The sequence below is a fragment of the Struthio camelus genome, chromosome 16 (genome assembly GCF_040807025.1).
Source record: "Struthio camelus isolate bStrCam1 chromosome 16, bStrCam1.hap1, whole genome shotgun sequence".
Classification (NCBI taxonomy): Eukaryota; Metazoa; Chordata; class Aves; order Struthioniformes; family Struthionidae; genus Struthio; species Struthio camelus.
Window position 1 is genome coordinate 15,814,653 of NC_090957.1, and position 20,649 is coordinate 15,835,301.

At 38.4% G+C, this 20,649-nt stretch overlaps 1 protein-coding gene across 1 annotated transcript; it reads right to left on the reverse strand.

Annotated features, from left to right (window-relative positions):
- Positions 1–409: 409 nt before the first annotated feature.
- On the reverse strand, positions 410–20,443 carry NCBP3 (nuclear cap binding subunit 3). Its single transcript, XM_068909695.1, has 13 exons — positions 19,788–20,443; positions 18,074–18,139; positions 16,166–16,271; positions 15,065–15,190; positions 12,183–12,311; positions 9,825–9,898; positions 8,793–8,901; positions 7,923–8,022; positions 7,485–7,591; positions 6,069–6,354; positions 4,827–4,984; positions 3,415–3,579; positions 410–2,331 (listed from the first exon to the last, which is right to left on the reverse strand). Exons 1-13 carry the CDS (start codon positions 19,938–19,940, stop codon positions 2,096–2,098), a joined length of 1,815 nt encoding a protein of 604 aa, XP_068765796.1. The 5' UTR covers positions 19,941–20,443; the 3' UTR covers positions 410–2,095.
- Positions 20,444–20,649: the final 206 nt, after the last annotated feature.

Below are 20,649 nucleotides of genomic sequence, written 5' to 3' on the forward strand. Positions count from 1 at the left end.
CAGAGCCAGTGTTAATGGCTCCTCTTCCTTGAATGCAACATGTCATCTACAGCAGTTTTCTTGTTTTCATACATCCTTTCGTTCGGATCTTTCTGTATCAGTTGAAGAGATTTTCTGCTCACGTTTTACCTTTCACACCACTTAGTCTCTGTCCTTCACCAGACTCAAATGATGAGTATTTACACGGAAACACAGTGGTTATCAGCAACATTAACAGCAGACCACAGTCAGCTGCTGAGCTCAAAAACATGCAAGGGTTCGCAACAACGCAGTTGCCTGTCTCCATAGAGCAGGTCCACGATTCATATCTACCTTCTCTTTTCAGAAAAAGGAAGGTCATACTGGATGCAAGGCAGTAATACAACCCAAAAAGTTTACTGGAAAAAAAGACACCGGTGAAATAAGTTCATCAGGATCTTGAAAAACAGGTTTAGTATAAGTACGGTTCTATTTTAAAGCTTTAGAAGGGATATTAATGAAAGCACACATTAAAATGTATTATTACAGTGATCAGACATTGCAGTCACTTACTCCCAACAGTATTTTTATGAGCCGTATTTATAGATCCAATAATTAAATACAAAAATCAAGGGTGAGCGTCACAAGAAAATAATAAGGCTTGAAGCCCAAGCAGTCCTCAGATTGCCCTTCTAGTCACCGCACCTTCCATTTTACACGCTGCTATTCTCACACATAACGAAGCTATAAAGAAAGTTGACTGCAGATTCCTTGCTTTTGTGAGGCCTCAAACCAACTTCAACTTAGTATAAAAATAGAAGAAAAAGAAGAAAACATTTGTTAGAAAAGCAGAAAGGGGAAGAGATTCACAGACATTTGGGGCCGATGGAACTTAGGAAATCAGGACGATGCAAGCAATTTTTCAGACTCTCCAAACACAGCAGGCAATGTTCTTGCTACATGTTCCAGCTATCAGAATGTGATATGCTAGCATTATTCCTTATTGAGAATTACTGGCAATCAAAATAAATGCCATAGGCAACGGGAAGAAAAAAAAAATGCAGCTGCACACTGAACAACCCTTTACCTACCTAGGGAGGGTATGTGGGTAAAAAAAGCTGAATGTTGCAAGTCAACCATGTGCACATCCACATGTACTATACAATACGAACATTCAAAAATACTGACATGAGACAGTGATCCTATAGTCTTCCTTTTCTCTTTCAATTATATATATACACATATATAGTTAAACAGCACATAGGAAAACACCACTATAGCTTTCACCGTGGCCAACAGGAAAATTCTCACAAATATAAAAAAGTAAGTTTTTAAACTGTTAGATTTCTTCAAAACATAATACAGCTAAATTGAAAGAAATATAATTTTTCAGCATGTAACCAAAAAAAAAAGTCTCAGGAATTTGCACAATTCTCAAACATCAAACTTTGCAGTCTTGAACCTCAATCTCTACTACAGCAGAACATAGTATCACCAAAAGAAACGAGTGGAATTCTTTCAGAGCAATGATGCTACTTGGATACTATTTTAAACTTTACTGTACTAAAAAAAATTAACTTAGATTTACATTCAATATTTTGGAGGAAGGGGACGTGACAGTCCCTTTATGCTTTATCCTTGCTGGCTGCCCACCCAGGAAGCATTATTGTTATTACTTTAGGAGGAAAGGAAAGGTGCTGGTAACAGCCAGAAGGGCAAGGCAGCATTGTTGATTATGAAATGCCCTGTTCTTTGGATGAACTGTGTAAAATATTTTGTTAAAAGACTCCATGTTACAAATATTAAGAACAAAAAGGTCCTCTTAAAAATACAGAGTATTTCTGCCTCTTCTAAGTTCAAAGCTTGGGGAAACGTGTTTTGCTAGAATTAACTACAAGTTTGCTGTAATAAACATATATGACAATGCCCTACATAACACAGGGCCAACCACAGACTGCAGACAAATGAGATTGCTTTAGGTTTCAAGTGGTATATGCATCTCTATTTTTGTATAAAAGGAATGGAGACTCTTCTGGAACCTTCACTGCTGAGTCTTTGCCAGTGTCCAGCTTTTGGGCAAAGGAAATCTTGCCATATTGCAGAGTCATAATCTTGAGAGATCAGAGTATAAAAAACATCATGATTCAGTGTCTGATCCAGAACTGCTTTCCCGGCTGATTTCAATCTGTAGAGATGGTAAATTATCCAATCGACTCTTTTTTTGCCGAGATTGTTCTTTTTCCTTAATGAGAGCACCCCAAACCCGCTGGAGCTCTGAATCATCTTCCTCTGGAGATGCCACAGAATTTTCAGGTTTATCTGAAGTCTTTTCTTGCGTCTTCGGAGCAGATCCTAATCGGGTCCACAAATTACCTAATTAGATGGACAGAAAAAAACTTAAAAAAAAAATCAACATAAAACGATAGGACTAAGAGTTCTTGAAGAAGTCTGAAGAACCCCGTCTTAAATTTGCTGCACCTCCTTAAAATTTTGGTACTTCAATTTCTCCCACCTTATCTTTGAGATGGAACTATCCTGTGAAGCAGTAGTTGAATTTAAAATACGGGAGGCTCAGTAAAGCCTCATTCACACCATTTGCAGAGAATGCTGCACGCAGGTCTGAAGTGTCAGTGTCACACTTACTTTACTGTCTTCTTTTGACCACAGTTTTAAAGTATGCTTTTAAACATACCTATGGAAACATATTACCGTCTTAGCTCAAACTACCTGCATGTATTTAGGGAAATCCCTGCTTATTTCAATGAAAGATCAAAGAAGTTTAGACTTCTATATGCTTTACCAATATAGCTATGTGAATTACATGGGCGACAGCATAAACAGTAAGGAGCTGAACTGTGCAGGCAAAAGGCATTAGTAAAATTAGCATAAGCAAGATTTATTGGAGTTGAGTCCGCATGAAGTATTCTAGTATGGACACAGAGGTGTTAGTAGAAAGTTACTTTCCATACCCAATGGAAAACTAATTACCAGTGTAACCGTGCCTTGTGTCAGTCTAATCATTCATAACTCTCTAAACACCACAGTTGGAAAATAATATAACATAGTATAATATTCAAATTAGGAAAAAGAACAGGGCTCAGATGTGGTTTAGATACTGTTTTCCCTCGTTCTTTGTGTCGTTATACTTCTATTGCCGCAACTCTTCCCCAGAAGAATCCTTTTTACCGGTGACTTTCACCTCCCCTGGGAAATATGTATATACAGTCCATAATCTTTTATGTAAGCTGCATCAGCTTCCCTTGGGGTAGAGTCTGACCCTTTTGATTTGCAATAAATGCTTCCTAAGTTTTTGAAGGCTTCAAAGGTCCGAACACACATTTATTAATTCATCTCAATTTCACTCAACAAAACATCCTGCAGGATTTTCAGTTGAAATTCCCCTTCCACTCTAAAACCAAAGGGATTGCGTTATTACATTTTCTCCATAACACTAACCTGATTTCTTCTCTCTGGTATCAGAGTAGAGGCCTTTTACATCTTGTTTGGGGATTCCTAATCGGCTGTGTACGTCTGATATCGGTTCTCGACGAGGAGCAGAGGTATTACTTGGAGGCTTAATTTCTGGAGAATGTGGTCTTTTTCCCAGTCTCTGCCGCACATCTGTGGATATTGTCAGTGATTAAAATTTATTTGTATTGTTGTCATTTTAATCAAAATCATACGTTGCATTTCGTTTACTTCTGCCAGCTAATTTTATCTTCTTCACTCACTTTAAAAAAAAAGTTACCTCCAGTTGGAGGTTTTACAATCTTTTCTGAATTCTTTTCAGAAAGTCTTTCATACTCCATATTCAGTCCTGGAAATGTATGCAATACTTGCCTAGATTCCCCCCCACCCACCCCCAATCGACATTAAATGTCTTCAGGCTGTGTTCTGTCCAAAGGACCAAAAAAAGTAATAATCACTCCATAGCTTGCTGCACTTCTACAGTTCAGCAGCACAGCAGCGGAGAGAGTGGTATGTCTCCAGCATGAGGTGTGATTACAGGAAAATTGGTATGCCTTCAATGATTCTTTTAGATAATGGATAACTTACTTTAGAATTCTAATACTGCTTAATATCTTGCAGAATAAAATGAAAACCAGAACATAAGAATTCTAAATATATTGATACTTAACCCATGATGGGAATCACGCATTCTGACACGTGTCTGGTTTAGCCTGACGTTCCCAGTCTTAAAGAAGGTTCAAGCAGAAATAAGAGTGCAAAGGAAATTGAAAGATTTATGTGGCAAGTTATCAAAGCCTCAAAATGCACAAAAGTGGCAAAACATACTAAGGCAACCTCTACGTTGCACTGATGCAAAAGAGGATCTTACACCGTCAGTCAGACAACCTTTGGATACTACGTATGCCAGAGGTAGCTGAAATTACATGTACCCAAGTCAAAAAAAGAAAGTCAATTAAGTGTAAAATAAAATAATTGCCAAATAAAAAATAGCTTCATATTCACATTATACCAGTACTTTCATATGAGTAGCTAGAGTCTCAGGTGTGATTTTGTACGTGAGCTCCTGGAAGTGCTGTGCATTTTCCCATAGAGAACTACAAATTCTCTGCCTCTAGGACTAAGTAAACGCAAAAGGACAAAGCAGGGGAAACAGACACACAGGCAAAGAGATCGGATAAAAATACATGTCACTCTCTCACTTAAACGTACTTCATTTTTCCCCAAAAGCAATCTCCAGCTCTGGCTCAGTGAGGAAAATTAACTCTATGAATGCAGAAAGTGCTGCTAAACACAATTCCCTCAAGTTTATAAGTTACAGAGGAGCATTGATGTGAAATGAACACACCAATTTTTATGAGACAGTCATAGCTCTGCACAACGTAGGAATTTCAAATTACCTGATTTTACAATGCTGTTTGGCTGACGTGGCCCAGAATTATTTTGACGTTTTTCTTCTAATAGAAGTCTTACATCTGCAACTTTCTCTGATGATCCTTTACTGCCAATCCGATTTTTGACGTTACTGGTTGCTATACTATCTGCTCGCATAGAGTTCCTAAATAAAATAACAATAGATTCAAAAGTCCCTTACATTAAATCTAGTATAGTTCCTAAGACTTCTTGTATGTAAAATTACACTACTGAGAACAGCAAAATCAAGATTTCTCTACTGAGAAACAGGGGTAAAAACGTGAAATAAAAGAGCACCCGTTCTAGTCAGAATCCCGAGTCTAGCAACAGTCACGTGAATACCTTGGTATCTATTTCAAGGCAAACATCAAGTCTGTGTCTCTAAGGCAATGCCTCTGCGTCAAAATTCAGCGCAAATGAACAACTTCAGAATTCTGAAGAGCTACCTCACATTAGAATGAACTATGGTATAATTGTACTACCAAAGGGACATATTTTAAAGTTATTTTAACTAAAATTACATATACTGCAGGTTATTAATATGTCCACAATGAAAAAATTACATACTGCCATTAATACTTATGGGCTGTTTTTTTTTCTGAGAAAAGACGGAAGAGCAAAGGGAAAAGAGAAAGAGTAGTTATTTCTCCCTGGTCCAGCTATGAAACCAACAAGTTAATTGTGCTTGTTCTCATCAATTTCTACCGCTTCCACTGTCAGCTTCATTATTATCATAATGCTAGGTTATGGATACTGTAACGGGAGCAACATTTTAAAAACTGTAATTGAAATTAAAAGCCTGTGTCAGTATTTTCAATATTTTGTATTTCGTCATTAAAATACCTACTACAAAACGATGCTAAGAATTAAAATTGTAGCTTCAACCATTTATCTTTATAGTTCTGTTGCTAAGATCTGCCGTAATCAGTCTTAAGGAAAGAGTCATCTAAGAAAAGATTTCAAGGAGAATTATTGTCTACCACTGAGAATTTTGCATATATACAACGGTGACTGAGGTATTTTCATCTTCCCCAAAGCACTATCAGCTCCTGCTACTCGAGAAAACAAATGATCAGTGTGCCTGAAGTTATCTAACTTCTTCAGAGTTCAGAACCACCTTCTCAAATATGGACATAACTACCTGAATGAACAACTTTAGGCCTTAGTTAGATTAATGTTTTTTTAAATTTAGAATGCCTTTTCATGGATACTTTTAGATAAACTTTTACCTAATGTTTTTCAGTTGTGATTCCACCTCATCTGCATACATTGTCATTTTCATGCTTTTTTTGGGAGAGGGGGTTGATATCATTTTCAGTTCAAGATCATAGTCCATTTCATCAGAATCTGATGCACTAGCACTTGATCGTCTGGCTGCACTGCGGTCTCGAGACTGTTTGAAAGCTTGCAGTTCATCGCGGTACTCAACCACAACTCTATCATCTTCATCCATATCCTGATCCTCTTCCTCTTCTTCCTCCTCCTCAATAGGCTCCTCAGGAACATTTACTAGGCCTGTAGTGAAACAGATTCTGATAAACTGAAGTCTACTGTTTGTACAAAGTTCCTTGAAACTGAGGCAGAAAGAACACTGTAAAATAAGTGATCCTTCTTTTCATAAGGAGTCTATATAGTTCTTCAAGACTAAAGAGAGAGAGACATTTGCAAAATACTCTAAATGGAATCTGTATTACAGAAGAGTCTAAGTGGAAGTAAATTACCATGATAGCAAAAAGTCCTTGCTGTTCATTGTCTCAGAAGACTGCTGAAGTACAAAGCTGAACTGAATATAGAGAGTCTAACTGCCTCTTGTTATAGGCGGTCATACCTCCTGAACTTAACATAACAACTCTTATGATCCTGGAGGGCTTAATGTGACAACTGCTGGCCGTGCAAGCTGTACAATCCCTCCAAGTCTTGTTGGCAGCAATGCCAAAAAAAGCACACACATTATTAGTCTGAATTTATCATATATACTGCTTTAGATACAAGTCAAGCCTCTTACATTTGGTTATCAACAGTGTGCAGACATCATTCCAGAAGACAGTACATTATCAGCATGTAAAAGCTTTAGTGTGATTTGATATGTCCATGGCTATATTTTTAAACAGGCTACTTAAATACTACCAAACTTAGGCATTAAATTTCCCTCAAGTCAAAGATGTTTACATCAGTTATTTTTCTGATGCACACCCACTATCTTAGAGGGCGACTGCAGATATTCAAGCCTAATGAATAGAATTTTGTTAGTTACGTTTGAAATAGCAAGCACTAGACATGGAACAACAACAGAAGAATTGAAATAGCAAATATGACAAATTGCCACTAAGTTTAAAGAGGTTTTTTTTTTTTTGTCCTTGATGCTACAGCCCCACATCCGACATTTGTAAAAGGAAAACATCAAATAAAAAGTGGCAGCTATTTTGGTAAGCCAATGAACAGCAGGAATTTGATACCTCAGCTATTCCTTGTAAAACCTGAAAAAGTGCCTTAGGGGTGTGTGTGTGTGTGTGTGTTTGTTTTTAAGAAGTATACCCGACTTTCACGCACTGTAAGGGACTAGATAAGACACTGCTTAAGGTCCTTTCCAGCCCTCCATTTCTCAACTTGCGTCCTTACAGGTTCTACATAACGGCATCAATTACCTGAATGACGATGTTTATAAGGAGGAGTCAAGCCAACATCATCCCCAATGAGCGTCCTTTTCTTTATCACATCCCGATGGATTCGACGTGAATGGTATCTTCGTTTCCTGAAACATCATAAAAAGGTTATTTCTGTCACAGAAAAGGCAATTCCAGGTTAAGCAAATGCAATTACCACTCCCTTTAATAGCAGAACACATTTATGCCAGAAGCCTGTTCTGTCAGAATGTTTTGAATATAAATATTCATTAATTTCAAGAGAAAACATTCACCTTGCAAATTCATAGTCATTTTGCTAAAACATGATTCACACTTAAACATTTACGTTTGAGAAAAAAATAAATTTACAAATTAAACAGTTTTAGACTAGCCTGTCCAAGTACTTGCAATATTCCAATTCTTCTATCCTGTACTCAAAGAACTGCTAAGAATACTCACCAAGAATTGCTAAGAATTCCCTTCATGCCTCCATAATTGGGATTGCCATATTTCATGTAATACTGGCTTCGCCTTGCAGCTCCCAGCTCTTTCTTGTCATCTGAAAAAACATAAATTAAAGCAATCTTTCCCCCCTTAAAATATATCTTATTACACTAACATAAAAATAAATAACCATCCAGCCAAAGGCACAGAGAATGAAAGGAAGACTGAATAGGTCTTACAGAGCAATACTACTTCAATCTCCCTCATGAAGGATGAAATTTTGCTGACACCTCCTCTGAAATTTCTCCTCCCATCGGAGTTTTATTTGTGTCCAGAAACTTAATTCAGTGGAGACTCTAACTTTCTATGTATCAGCTTTATAGTGCATTACATCCCACTGTAACTGCTGGAGGCTATACTTACCTTACTCCTGACTTTCTTATTCTCTATGGATACGTCACTTTTCACACAGCCCAGAAATAGTATGTATGTTCATTTTACTCATAAACACAATTTACTATCTCAACTGTATTCAGCAACAATTTCCATTAATACCTCGTAAACACCTCAAATGATTTTTGTATTTATAAAACGTGAGGTTGACCTTTGTAGAGAAGGGCATCGTAAAATCTGTTCTACAATATCGAGAAGAATGTCTCATATTGAGCCCAAAACAAAATTTTATAAACAATAATCTTTATACAACTTGAATTGGATTTAATTCACAAACTAAACGTATATTTATTGTAAAATCTTAACACTTAGTGTTTAGCAAATACTAACATTTTTTCAAATGCAAATTAGGTCACTTGAGTCATTAATTAGTCAACAAATAAAACTGCAACAAGCAATCAATTCATTATGCTTGTTAAGCTGTTCATTTACCTTTAGTAGCAAATCTCATGAATAGCTTGTTTCCTTTAGCCAGTTTATTGGCAGGGCGAAGATCATTACGCAGGAGAGAATCCTCTTCTACCTGGGAGAGGGCATCCAACTTTGGGGGGCAAAAAAGGTATTTTGGACTCAAAAATAAAATCACTGCTGAATGAAAATGGATTGCTTAAGGAGAAGCAATCGACTGATTATTAAGAAAGTCACTTTTCAAATCCTGTTCAAATGAACTTTTCTTTTTCCTGGCAACTGATATGAATTTTTTAAGTAATTTGTCTTAAAGATTTAAAATATTTCCTTCTTGTCCTTCATAACGTCATCTCAGATTATAAATCCAGTAATTTTCCAAATGAAAGTATAGAAAGTATGGTACTGATTGAAGTGCAGAAAATAAATAGCGCTTACGTTGGACAAAATAAAACAACTACCCAATTTTATTTTTTGTTTAATTTCTAACTGGTTTCATTAACAGGTTCTCACGCCCTCACACAATGAGTAAAAGGTATTTTAAAAAAATCAATATCTGTGTTATATAGACTAAAATTCAGGTTTCCATGACCTGTATGAGTATTTTCTGAGTGATCCCTCAAGAAAAACTAATCATACCTGTTACATATTCAGCCAGGGAAGACTAATTACTTGACAAAACATCAATGTGTATGCTCAATCCCATGTATATCCGTGGACAGCCTCAATCCCTTTTGCCCCTTTAAGCATCGCCTTCAGATCAGTATTCAGTCTCTTATTTCTCTTTCATGTCTTCTCTCACCAGAACAGAGCAGCCACTCAGGCTCTTAGCTGCTGAATGCCCTTTCACTCCTTAAAATCTATTTTCACAAAGCATTTCTATGTGGATAGTCTCTCCAACAGCATATCTGCTCTTCCTGTCATTTCTCCATCCAATTTACTTTAGTAATTAAATTAATAATTAGAATTCATATAGTTGAAACTACAATGTTTTGAAGACTTTACACCGCTCAGAGCAAAATTTTCACATCAGTGCTTTTCCTTTCTTTCTACACTGACCTCAACATCACTTGGATTGTCATCTTCAACCTCGCCTTCTTCTGTTTCATCCTCAGAACTTTCCTCCGTTTTTTCTAAAAAAGAAAAAAAAAAAAGGAAAAGTCTCCACTTTAGTGTGTCACTAGCATTTCGTTAGCATTACCTACATTCTCTGAAATCAAACTGAAGATGTTATCCATTCTTCTGTGCACCCTAGCGAATAATCAAAACAGTAAATGTCTATAGAAATTTGAAACACACATGAGCACAGAATAACATTAACCAGACAGCCCCTGTGCAGATGAGTGCCTAGGGCAGCACCCATGGATTATAAATTTAATTATTTGAAAACAAATGAAATTGCATTGCATTTCAAGTTATGGCAGAGATCAACAAGGGCAAGATCTTAAAAGGCACTCAAAAGCCTAATTCCTCTGCCCTCCCCTTAAAATGCTGTAAGTATCTACAGGTATTCAATACCAAAAATGTTAAATAGGTTAATATTCAAAAGTTTAACAGTTTCTGAGATAGCTCAAAAAAAAAAAAAAAAAAACCAACTTCGTGACTTAATTTCAAAGTGAAACAATTAACAGAAGAGTACACACTTCCAGAACCATCTATACTGTGAAATGCCAGCATAGCTCTTCCAGTGTTAAAATTGTGATTGGAATTTTTTTTCCCCAAATATTCCTCCCAAAAAAATCTGTATTGACAACTGTCAACACATACTAGTGTCATTTCTCATGCAAAGATCTCAGAGTACTTTACAGACGCTACACAAGACTAACAAAACTGTTAAGAACTCAGAAATATAATCTCCTCTGACAATGGACTTGACAACTTATAATGGGAGAGCAGTAGCTTTTCAACAGATCTCAACAACTATACCCAATTTCAAAGAAGAGAGTGAAGCACAATTAACCAAAATGACACCAAAGAGAGAATTCAGGAAGATAAAATTGCCAAATTCAAATCTGAAAAATTAAATTCTATCAGGGAGAACATTCAACCACTTTTTTAAATAGCAAACTTCTTATGGTAATATCTCTTGCTTCCTTAGGTATCTAAATAACCCCAAATTCTTACCTAGAAAAGGAAGGTAACTAAGCCAAATTACTTCAGTATACCTATAGGCATCTCACACTGTAAGACGTAATTGAAGAGTTTGAACTTAATACTTAATATTTTTAACTTTTCCAGATGAACAGGTGAATAAGTGTATGTAGGAGGAATTTAGATGACAACATTTTTTATTATATATGCGATGTGGTGTAGTGATGGTGTAATGCATACTTTGTGGCCAACAAGATTAATATACAAATATTTATATCCATTTAAACAAGACATTAGGTAATTTCCAAAAACTTCATAGCAAGCTTACTTAAAGCATTATCAACCTTTACCCTACATTTGAAATTATGTGGATTGTTGAGGAGCCACTGCCTCGTGCAGAAAAGCAACAAGAAAAGGAGATGAGTAAGAAGGATCCACAAGTTCAACAAAGCCCTAAAAATCAGACTTTACAAAAAGGCTTTGGGTACCGCTGCAAATATAAAGTGGAGAGATTGGTCATTTGCATTTTGTTGATAGATTTTGTTTACATACGCTATATACCAGGGTTAACACAACATCACTCTGTTAGTACTGTGTGGTACAGTACTTTGAACCACAGCAATTAATCACATTAGCCTAACAGCGTAACAGTTCTATACAGTTATAACATAGCAAAAGCCTGATTCTCAATTTATACCCATAGAAGTAAAACGGGCTTAAAATTAGGGCATGCAGGTACCAGATTCATCACAACAAAGTGTTTCGCTGCTTTGCTCCACTATAACTGACCTTTCGGTGTGCTGCTTATCTGAAAGTATAAGGGCCAAATTTAGAGACGACATACGCAGTGGTGAAGTGATACACTGGCACGTCAGTGTTAACAACACACATGATAAACGATGGCATTGTATCAAGCAAAGAATGAACTGCCGTATTTCAGAAAATATGACAATTCCTTACACCTGCTTTTCCACACACTTACAATCCATCCTTCTACCTCCTCTGCATGCATGTCACACAGACTTATTTCTGTGAGACCTGTACCACTATAAACATCATATCTGAATATGACCCTGCATCCAACATGCTCAGTATGGACTGAATTACTGCTTTTGGTCTAACTCCAACCCACCTTTTAAGAAGCAGCTTCTTCAAAAGGTTTCCAAGATGAAAGCCTTTTTAAAAGTGGCAGAATACATTTACCTGAAACTATATGACAGAAGCTCCTTCAGTAACTCAGATTATGAAGTACCCAAGCACAAGTTTAAAGTTTCATCGATTGTACTAGATCATCTCTATATATACACATACACATATTTCATCTACCTTTCTTGTTTTTTTCAGCTGTCTTCTCTTCACTGTTTTCCCTGCTTTTTGGTTTCTCTTGATCAGGCAGGGAACTCATATTTATTAGGGCCCGTGTTGCTGTTACTTCATCAAGCCAGACCACATTACCTATGACATACACACAGAAACACACACAAAAAAAGTTTGTAAAACAAGCAGTTACATACACTTCCTTAACGGAGGGAAATTACTAACTAATAATACTAAGTTCAGAAATATTCTCATGTAACTACATGACAAAAAAGTAATCAGATATATTTCTCGCAGGGGAAGACGTATTCTTTAGCACGCTTGGAAAGCCGGGGGACACACAGCTTTCAACATTTTACAAAAAACACACAACAACTGATCAAAACCAAAGCCACTGAAATGCACAACCATATATATTATAGACTACTTCCTGAGCAGAGCGTATTAGGATATCGAATTAGGGCTAAAGTATTTCGCGAACCTGTTAGCACACACACGTGATCAAAACAGAGATGCTATGAAATAAGCCTTGATATTTTTTTGTTTGGTAAGTTAACAGCACCTTGGGCCTTACTGCAGAATTCTGTTATTTTTTCCAAAAAGCAGAAAAATAGGAGAGAGTGCTCAAACATTTTGTCGAGGTTATAGTGTGCACAGTTTACTAATATGATTACTAAGTTTCTGGTGCACTTAGAAAAGTGCAATGAGATTCAATACATGCCTGAAGCATCAAGAGATGGTACTAAGATCTTAAGTATAAACAAAACTGATAATTAGGCCAATAAAAGGATTTTATAGATGCTGAAATTGAAAGAGGTAAAAAAAAAACAAAACAAAAAATACACACCTTAAAAACAGGTTCTGAACAAAGCTTTCTCCAGGGATGCAGTCAGTACAAATTCAACTACAAATGTCATTTACAAATGCTCTACCATTAAGCAAATGATAGCTATGAACATACTTGGATATCAAGCAAACTACATAGCATTTCAAAAATAATAATAATAATTCCCTTAAATTACTTGGACCCACAAGATTTATAAGGTGAATAGCACCCAGACGCTAAGTTCAGACCGGCTAGTAACTTTTTTGTGTATGTATGCCTGCCTGCCTTTGACGCTCCAAATTTTCAAAGCCTTTACAATTTTACGTTCTCAGTTTGGAGCACAGAACACGGTCTCAATTCACCTTTGTATTAAGACACCTTGAGACGTAATTCAATTGGGAACTTTCACATTTTCGCCATGCTGTGACACAAATCTACGCTGAAGAGACAATGCTTCTTCCTCACATTTTCACCAAGCGTAGGTTTCATACCAATGTGCACTGCAGCTGAGCATAACAATACCTTATATTACTAATCTAACAGCATGCTAACTTAAATACAGCACAGAAACTAACCACCAAATAACCAGTTTTAACTATAAATGTAAAAAGTATGGTTAAACTCTGAAGCTGATATTTTTGCATTCCAAGTTCAGTCTTACTCTACACTCAATTCACTCATGTAACATTTCAGAAAAAAGTACCTCAGATACAGGTGTTAAGCTGTGCAGTTGCTAGCTTAAGCATCATCATAGCTTCATCTAGCAAGTCTTTATTGCAATTTTCTACCTAGGGCTCACTGTTCTTCAAATCTTCTGACAACTTGCGACTATAATTCAAACCATCACACACATTGACTTCAAGGTTACTAATGTTTTTGTAGTATACCCTGTCTTTAGTGTTGCACTTGGACTTAACTCCTACGCAGTCATTCCAAGAACTGCGCTACTAATTCTCAGGTCTCTGCCATGCTTGTCAATAAACTAGCCTCCAGCAATCCCAATTCGATAGGGAAATTCGCACTGGCTCTTACTTCTTTTTCATATGAAATTTCCAGTTACAGGACTTTTAACCGCCTGACAATCTCAAAGCCTTCTAGTTCCACGATCCAGTGCCATTTTGGGCTGGGCAAACAGCTCTTGTACAGTCTTCAACATCATGGAGGAAAGCACAACTGTCAACAACTTTATATCTTTCTGGCAATCTCACCGCACACATACTCTGCAAAACAGTCCTTGCAATGTGAGTTTACATTCCTTTTCCAGTCTATGTAGATCACATCCAGCTGACACCTTCTTCCACCCACTTTAATTTCGCCTCAAGAACACACTAAATGAACACGGCAACAAGTGCGCTCCTTCCCAGCACGAAACCATACCAACCTGCCTAGTTGCACACCAATATTTTTCACTAATCTTCTCTCCGAATGTCATCTTTTGCGACACTTAAATGGGTATGCTACCTACGTCAAAAAGCAAGCAACACAAAGTTTTTAGACCTTCCCCCCCCCCCTTCACTTAGAGACTTGCAAGTTATTCTACGCTCTCACTTTCCAATAACTTCAGTTCGTCAGCCACCACTTTTTGGTCAGATGTTTTTTCTTTTCCATTTTCCTGAATACTACGTAGTTTCTTTCTTCCCTATGCACCAGTTTATCTTCATTCACTACTTCAAATGCTGTTAATTAGACCACAATTTTTGATGAATACCACTTTAACTTGTAATGAACTCATTCACATCCCTCACCAGCGACTCTCCTGCTTTGACAGTTTGTGCACTGGCCACGTTTTTGGCTACTGCTGCATTTCTTTAGTCTCTTCTTTAGTCTAGTAACGATAAGATGTTTGGTCATTTACAAATGAGACATTTTCCTTCTAAACACTCAGCTAGACAGTGTGCTTGATTTTCCCCGTATGTTATTGATTATTTCCTTTCAAATCTCTTTGTCTAAGACTAATTATTGGTAAACTGAGACAGAGAAATATCAGTCACTTACAAAGACACTAAGAAACGTGAGGCAGAGTTAAGACAAATATAACAAAGATTAAGAGTTACAGTTTACTTACATGATGTATCATCTAACCACTCAATATGTGCAGGAGGATACTCTTTGAAATAGGCAAAGATGTCCTGTGTACTCATCTCATCCACCCCACAAATGTAAATTGTATCCAGTCTCACTTTAGGAATTGCTATGAAGAGAAAGAAATATAAAACTAGCACTCATTTCTATAGAGCAAGCTTTTATACTAGTAATAGGCAGGCTTATAAAACAAACATTTTAAATGAGCTAAAGGGGAGCTCACAAAAACCAAGTATGATGCACAGTGACCTAAAAGACTAGAACGTGAATTATTATTCTACAATGCAAAACTTAATAAATTGCGAATTAAAAAGAGGAAAAGGTGGCTGCAACATTATGAGCATTGGTAGATGCAGGTACTGAACGGGGATCAAACTGCCTGAAAAACATTTATTTTGAAAACACTATCAAAATACACTAACTACCAAAGAGGCAGAATGCTACTGAGGCCTGCGACCCAGACAGGTACAAAGCACTTCCACCACCATCTGACAGAGAGCTGTTACAGGGCATGGTTTATTGGGTCCAAGCTGCCAGTTTGAAAAAAAAAGCCTTGAGAACTAACAGGATACCAGAAGTGCCAACCTGTTGGGTGCGCTTCTCCCAGTCAACTCGCTTGCATTCCAACATGCCCAGTTTGCCACTTAAAGCACATGTGCAATGATTCTCTGTGCGTACAACACCGAATCTAATCTCACTGCGCCTGGGACAGAGTCCTCTACCAGTACACAAGCAGTACTCAGGGCCTTTTTAAATTGAAAGATTCTGAAAGCAGGGCTGATCTCAAAGGTGAATCTTGGACACGCAGCACTAAGTACTGTTGCCAACAACAGATAGGGTACACAAAAAAAATGTCGTCTTCCTTCTGGTACTGGTAAAACAAAGAGTGAAACGATAACTGTTACAAAGCAATTTAAAAAGCAGTGACAAAAAGGGAAAAAAATAGAAGTGATTTATTTTGGCAATCTGAGAAAACCTCTAGGAATGTAGGAAGTGTTATAGTACAAATTGAGCAACAAAAAACTGTGAGCAAGTAAAAAGGGCATCTCTTCTCCTTGACTGTTTGATAAACTCTAACTCTTACCTTTCTTCATCATGTCCCGATCCAGTGCCACATTCCTTTGAGCAAGATTCACTTCAGCTCGAAAGTGAAAACGTTTTGCTCGTTGCTCTTTCTTCTCAATTGCTTCCTGAAAAAAGTAAAATGATGTAGTGAAAACAAAAATCAGAGCAGCGTTCCAAACAAGCTGCACGGAAGGGCCAGATACTTAAAACACAACTCACCAGGCAGTAATAATCTGAATTAATAATTCTGTTCATTTTGAAGAGTTCTGTATGATTCAGAGTGTGAAAACGATTCATTAAAACTTTTTTGTGCCACATAATATTTTTAACCTAGGTCCAGGAACATAATGGGAATTAAGATGCAGAGAAAACAAGCTATCTTGCACCACAGCTTAGCCTCTGTGATGGAATAGTAAGATTATATTTTCCTTCCTAATGAACGTACAAGGGCTGTGGACAGTAAATTCTCTCTTGAAACAAACTTTTCCTCCATCTGGAAAACTCATCTTTTGTTGTAAAGCTACTGAGACTTTTCACCTGTTTTTAAGCATATATACAAACATACACTTTGTTGTCTTCAGAAGAATCTCTCTGGGCTGTCATGCTCAGAGGGCACTAGCCAGAGTGCTGACTACAAAGGTCTTACTTAGACTGGCAATTCAAGCTACTTCTAAAGTAGCTCATAAGCAAGTTCTCATGTGGACCTTGTGCAATTATTGGAACTGACTGATAAGCTCCTTAATCTACAGAATTAATAAGAAACATCATAGACTTTTAGATCTTACTAACCAAAGTCAAAATTGAAACACAAACAATGAATAAGTAAAAATTGTCACCAATTATATATTTCAAAATAAATATATGCTTTTAGATTATTTTTTAAAGATTGTGAAAAATCTTCAACCGCATTTATTAAGACTTTTAAAATAAAAGTTACATTATTACATGATGATTACAAAAGTTATACGATTTTTTAAAAAGTTGCATGATTAAGGAATACAACCAAAGCTGACCATTTTCTCCTGGCTAGTATCACTTCAAATCATTTACTGAACTACAATATACAGAAGCTAGATATTGAAGCCAAAATAGCTGATTTTCAGTCTTCATCAGGAATTCTTTTGGTACTCTTTGGTAAGTTTTTGATGAGTTTCACTAACGCAAAATGGGAATACATTTCTTTTACCAATGCACTGCTGCTCTGGGGATTCATATCTGTTTGAACATGTAAAATGTTATCAGTACTATAAAGCATATAGAAGACTAAATGCTTTTTTCTCCATTACCAGATCCTATGTAGAGTGGTCAATTATACAATATGAAAAAACTGCCAGTTCAATACTACGTGTATAGATATGAGCTGTGAGATTAAGCTTCTTCCATAGAATTATGTAATATTAAGTTAATTAAATGCAACAGCTGTTCACATTCTTCAGACTAAGTCTTAAATAATGTGATGCCCTTAAACAACACAAGGCAACGAAACTAGATTTTCCTGCTAAGCGTCTGTTCTTCCTCCTGATACTCACATAAGAGAAGACTTGACGCAAAGAGCTTTGTTTTGCAATATTGAGTGGCATCAATGCAATTTCAGTATAAACATTTTTTAAAGTTGTGTGCCAAAGACCCAAAACAAGACTATAAAAGCTTGTGAATAATTACCAAAAAAAAAATCAAAGATGCAGATTCATAAAGCTACGACTTCACAAATCTTGTAACTTAAAAATGCTAATTTTTACAGCTTATAGAGACATCACATCCTGAGACAAAGCATAACCAACAAAAGAAGAATTCTCTAGCTGTTAAAAAATACCACCTATCTGAACATGAAGCTAAACTTCTGTGCCTCTTAGGAAGGAATGAAATGCTTCCTCCTACGCAGCAGCAACAATGAGAACGCTTTGAAGAACCACAGGGTAAAAATTACCTTGGAGGTTACATCTATTCCAGTGATGAAACTTCCAGCTTTGTTTTCATATCTTCTACTAGTGTCCTGAAATAAAGCAGAACGGTGATGATATCTTGATGAACACCAAAACCAACAAACTTGCTATTCTGAAAAAAAAAAAAAGGGGCTATTTCTACAAGAAATCCATCCTCTTGATCCATACTCCAAGCTACATCCCTAAATAGGTATATAAACATAACTCTCACTGACGTGAGTGAGAGTGCACATCAAATGAACCAAACTTCCTTAATATGAAGACTCTCTTCTTTGGTAATATTCAGTGTCTGTATCTGCCACCGCTAAGGTTTTTACTTACCCCGTCTCAGCAATGCAATGGAAGTGATCAAAAACCTTTTCTAATTAAAATTGCCACAATTTTAACTTCAGGTATAATCTCCTTGGAAAACATTAACAGATTTAACGTTCAGACCATAAAGATAGCAGACTCCTAGAGTTCCAATTTACAACTTCAAGTTACAGTCAAAGTCAGAACACCAACCCTTTTTCACAGTTAAACAAGCAACTTTCATCCCTCTTCCATTCATTATTTTACAACTTATTTCCAAAAAAACCCAGTAATACGAAACATTAACTTTTTGGATACAAACCTTTTGATAGAGTAAATATTAAGAACAACGCAGGAAAAAAAACAAATCACAAGTTTCATTCTCATCAGTCCGGTCTGCTGAATTTGCAAGACCGCACTAAACCCCATAGACACTGGGCCAGTCACTCAACTCAATCCCTTCCATTGTTTGCTTTATGTAACAATGGCGCCTTTTCATTCTGGCACTGGTACCCTCAGGACCATCACCAGGTAGGTGTAAATGTGTTGTTTACATTTGTGTTGCAATAATTATTTTGGCTAAAGCACTTTTTCCAGGAAGTAATCCAGTCTCAGTTTAGAGATAGCAAAGCCCACAGAATCTAACCCCTTTTCTTAGTAACAGGTCAGACTTCCTCTGGAGCAGCAAAACGTGAAGAGTTATTACAACAGGGAACAAAAATATATTACTTGAAACTGGAAAAAATACTGCCTGGGTTTGACTCATGAAAAACAAAGAAGTGGAGTAAGGTGCTGTCTCTTAGACCACAGAGTTGGTAGGAGCTAAAGCATGCTAGCACATTAGCTAATTAGAGAATCATTTCTACAATAACTTCCACAGAAGTTTTCAGAGTAAAAAAAAAAAAAAAAAAAAACAGACGACTTAGGAGTTTAGCTCTCCTCCGACCCACTTTTTACTTTTTAAGTATTAAAGCTCTCCTCACTAGATTGTATCCGGCGCAATTAGCATAAATTAAAAAAAAAAAAAATCCTTCAAGCCCCGCTTTTCAAAGCCCCGTACCCCAGTGCCTCCAACCCCCTTCCCCAGGGTCACCCCCGTGTCCCCTCTACCAAGCACTCCTCTCACGTTGCCACCCCCAGCCCCACACCAGTCCCCTCAAACCCTTCCCCACCGACTCCCTTACCCCCTGCGCCCCCCAAGTACGTCCCGGCCGCTTCCTCCTACACTCCCCTCAGGGGCCCCCGGCCCCCCTCCCTCAAATCCCCTCACAACCCCCTCGCGGGCGCCGCCCCTTCCCCCCGCGGGCGCCCCCAAACCCCCTCACAGGCCCCCGGCCCTCCTCCTCCCTCCCCCGGGGCTGGTCCCTCCTTCGCCCCCCTGCCCCGATCCCACCTCCCGCCCCTCACCGGGATGAGCTCCCGCAGCGAGCGCCTCACGGGGATGGTCTCCAGTTCGCCCTCTTCCACCTCCATAGGCTCCGGCTCCGGGCCGCGGGGCTCCGCCGTTGTCGCCGTTGCCTCCGCCTTCACCGAGATCCGCAGGCCCCGCACAGCCGCCATGGCTCCGCCAGGCCCGCCCTCGGCCCGGCCAGCGAGGCGGTCCCGCCGCGGCGCAGAGCGCCGCCGCCCACAGCCACCACCGAGCCACAAGGCGGATAGAGCGCCACCCAAGGCTACGAGCGGGAGCGGCGCCGACGGCCCGCTCTGGTGCGCCTCAGCGCCATAGAGACGCGGTGAGAGGGCGGCTCCGCGGGTCCTCCAGCGTTACGGATCGGCAGAGGGCTAAAGCGGCCATTTTCCCCACAGACAGCTGCTCGCCGCGGCCCTGACCTCGGGGCGCTGAGGGAAGGGCGAAGGGAGGCAGGCGCGCCGCCTTCCTCCAGCCCTCAATGGCGTCGCTTGCAGCTGATACCCCTGAGTGGATTTTTCTGTTGTGAATTTGCTGAGATTTTGAATGCCTGCCCCGCCTTGGGCAGCACTGAACGTCTGAGTGTGAGGAGCAGGCCTTGGATCCGTGGGATCCTTTCACATGAGCCGCTGCGCCGCCATGTGCTCTCCTATGTCTGGAAAATTAGAGCAAAGCAGAAAAGTCGTAGGGAAAAGAATACATGCTGTACAGAGAAATACAGAATGAGATGGAGGGGATGGGTTGTAAGGTCCAGACCTTGTCAGCGCAGGCTCTGCTTTCTACAATGACTTTTATAATGATCTGACTCCTTAAAATGTTAGTGTGTTTTTTTTTTTTCTCCGCTCCCCTCTGTTCTATAGG

What these genes read in the sequence shown, in the direction of transcription:
- NCBP3 (XM_068909695.1), bottom strand. Translation starts at nt 19,940, where the DNA reads ATGGCGGCTGTGCGGGGCCTGCGGATCTCGGTGAAGGCGGAGGCAACG. An exon ending in ACAATCCAAGTGATGTTGAG is followed by an intron (nt 8,902 to 9,824) that starts GTCAGTGTAGAA and finishes TGCCCCCCAAAG; the next exon opens with TTGGATGCCCTCTCCCAGGT. An exon ending in AAACAGCATTGTAAAATCAG is followed by an intron (nt 3,580 to 4,826) that starts GTAATTTGAAAT and finishes CAATATCCACAG; the next exon opens with ATGTGCGGCAGAGACTGGGA.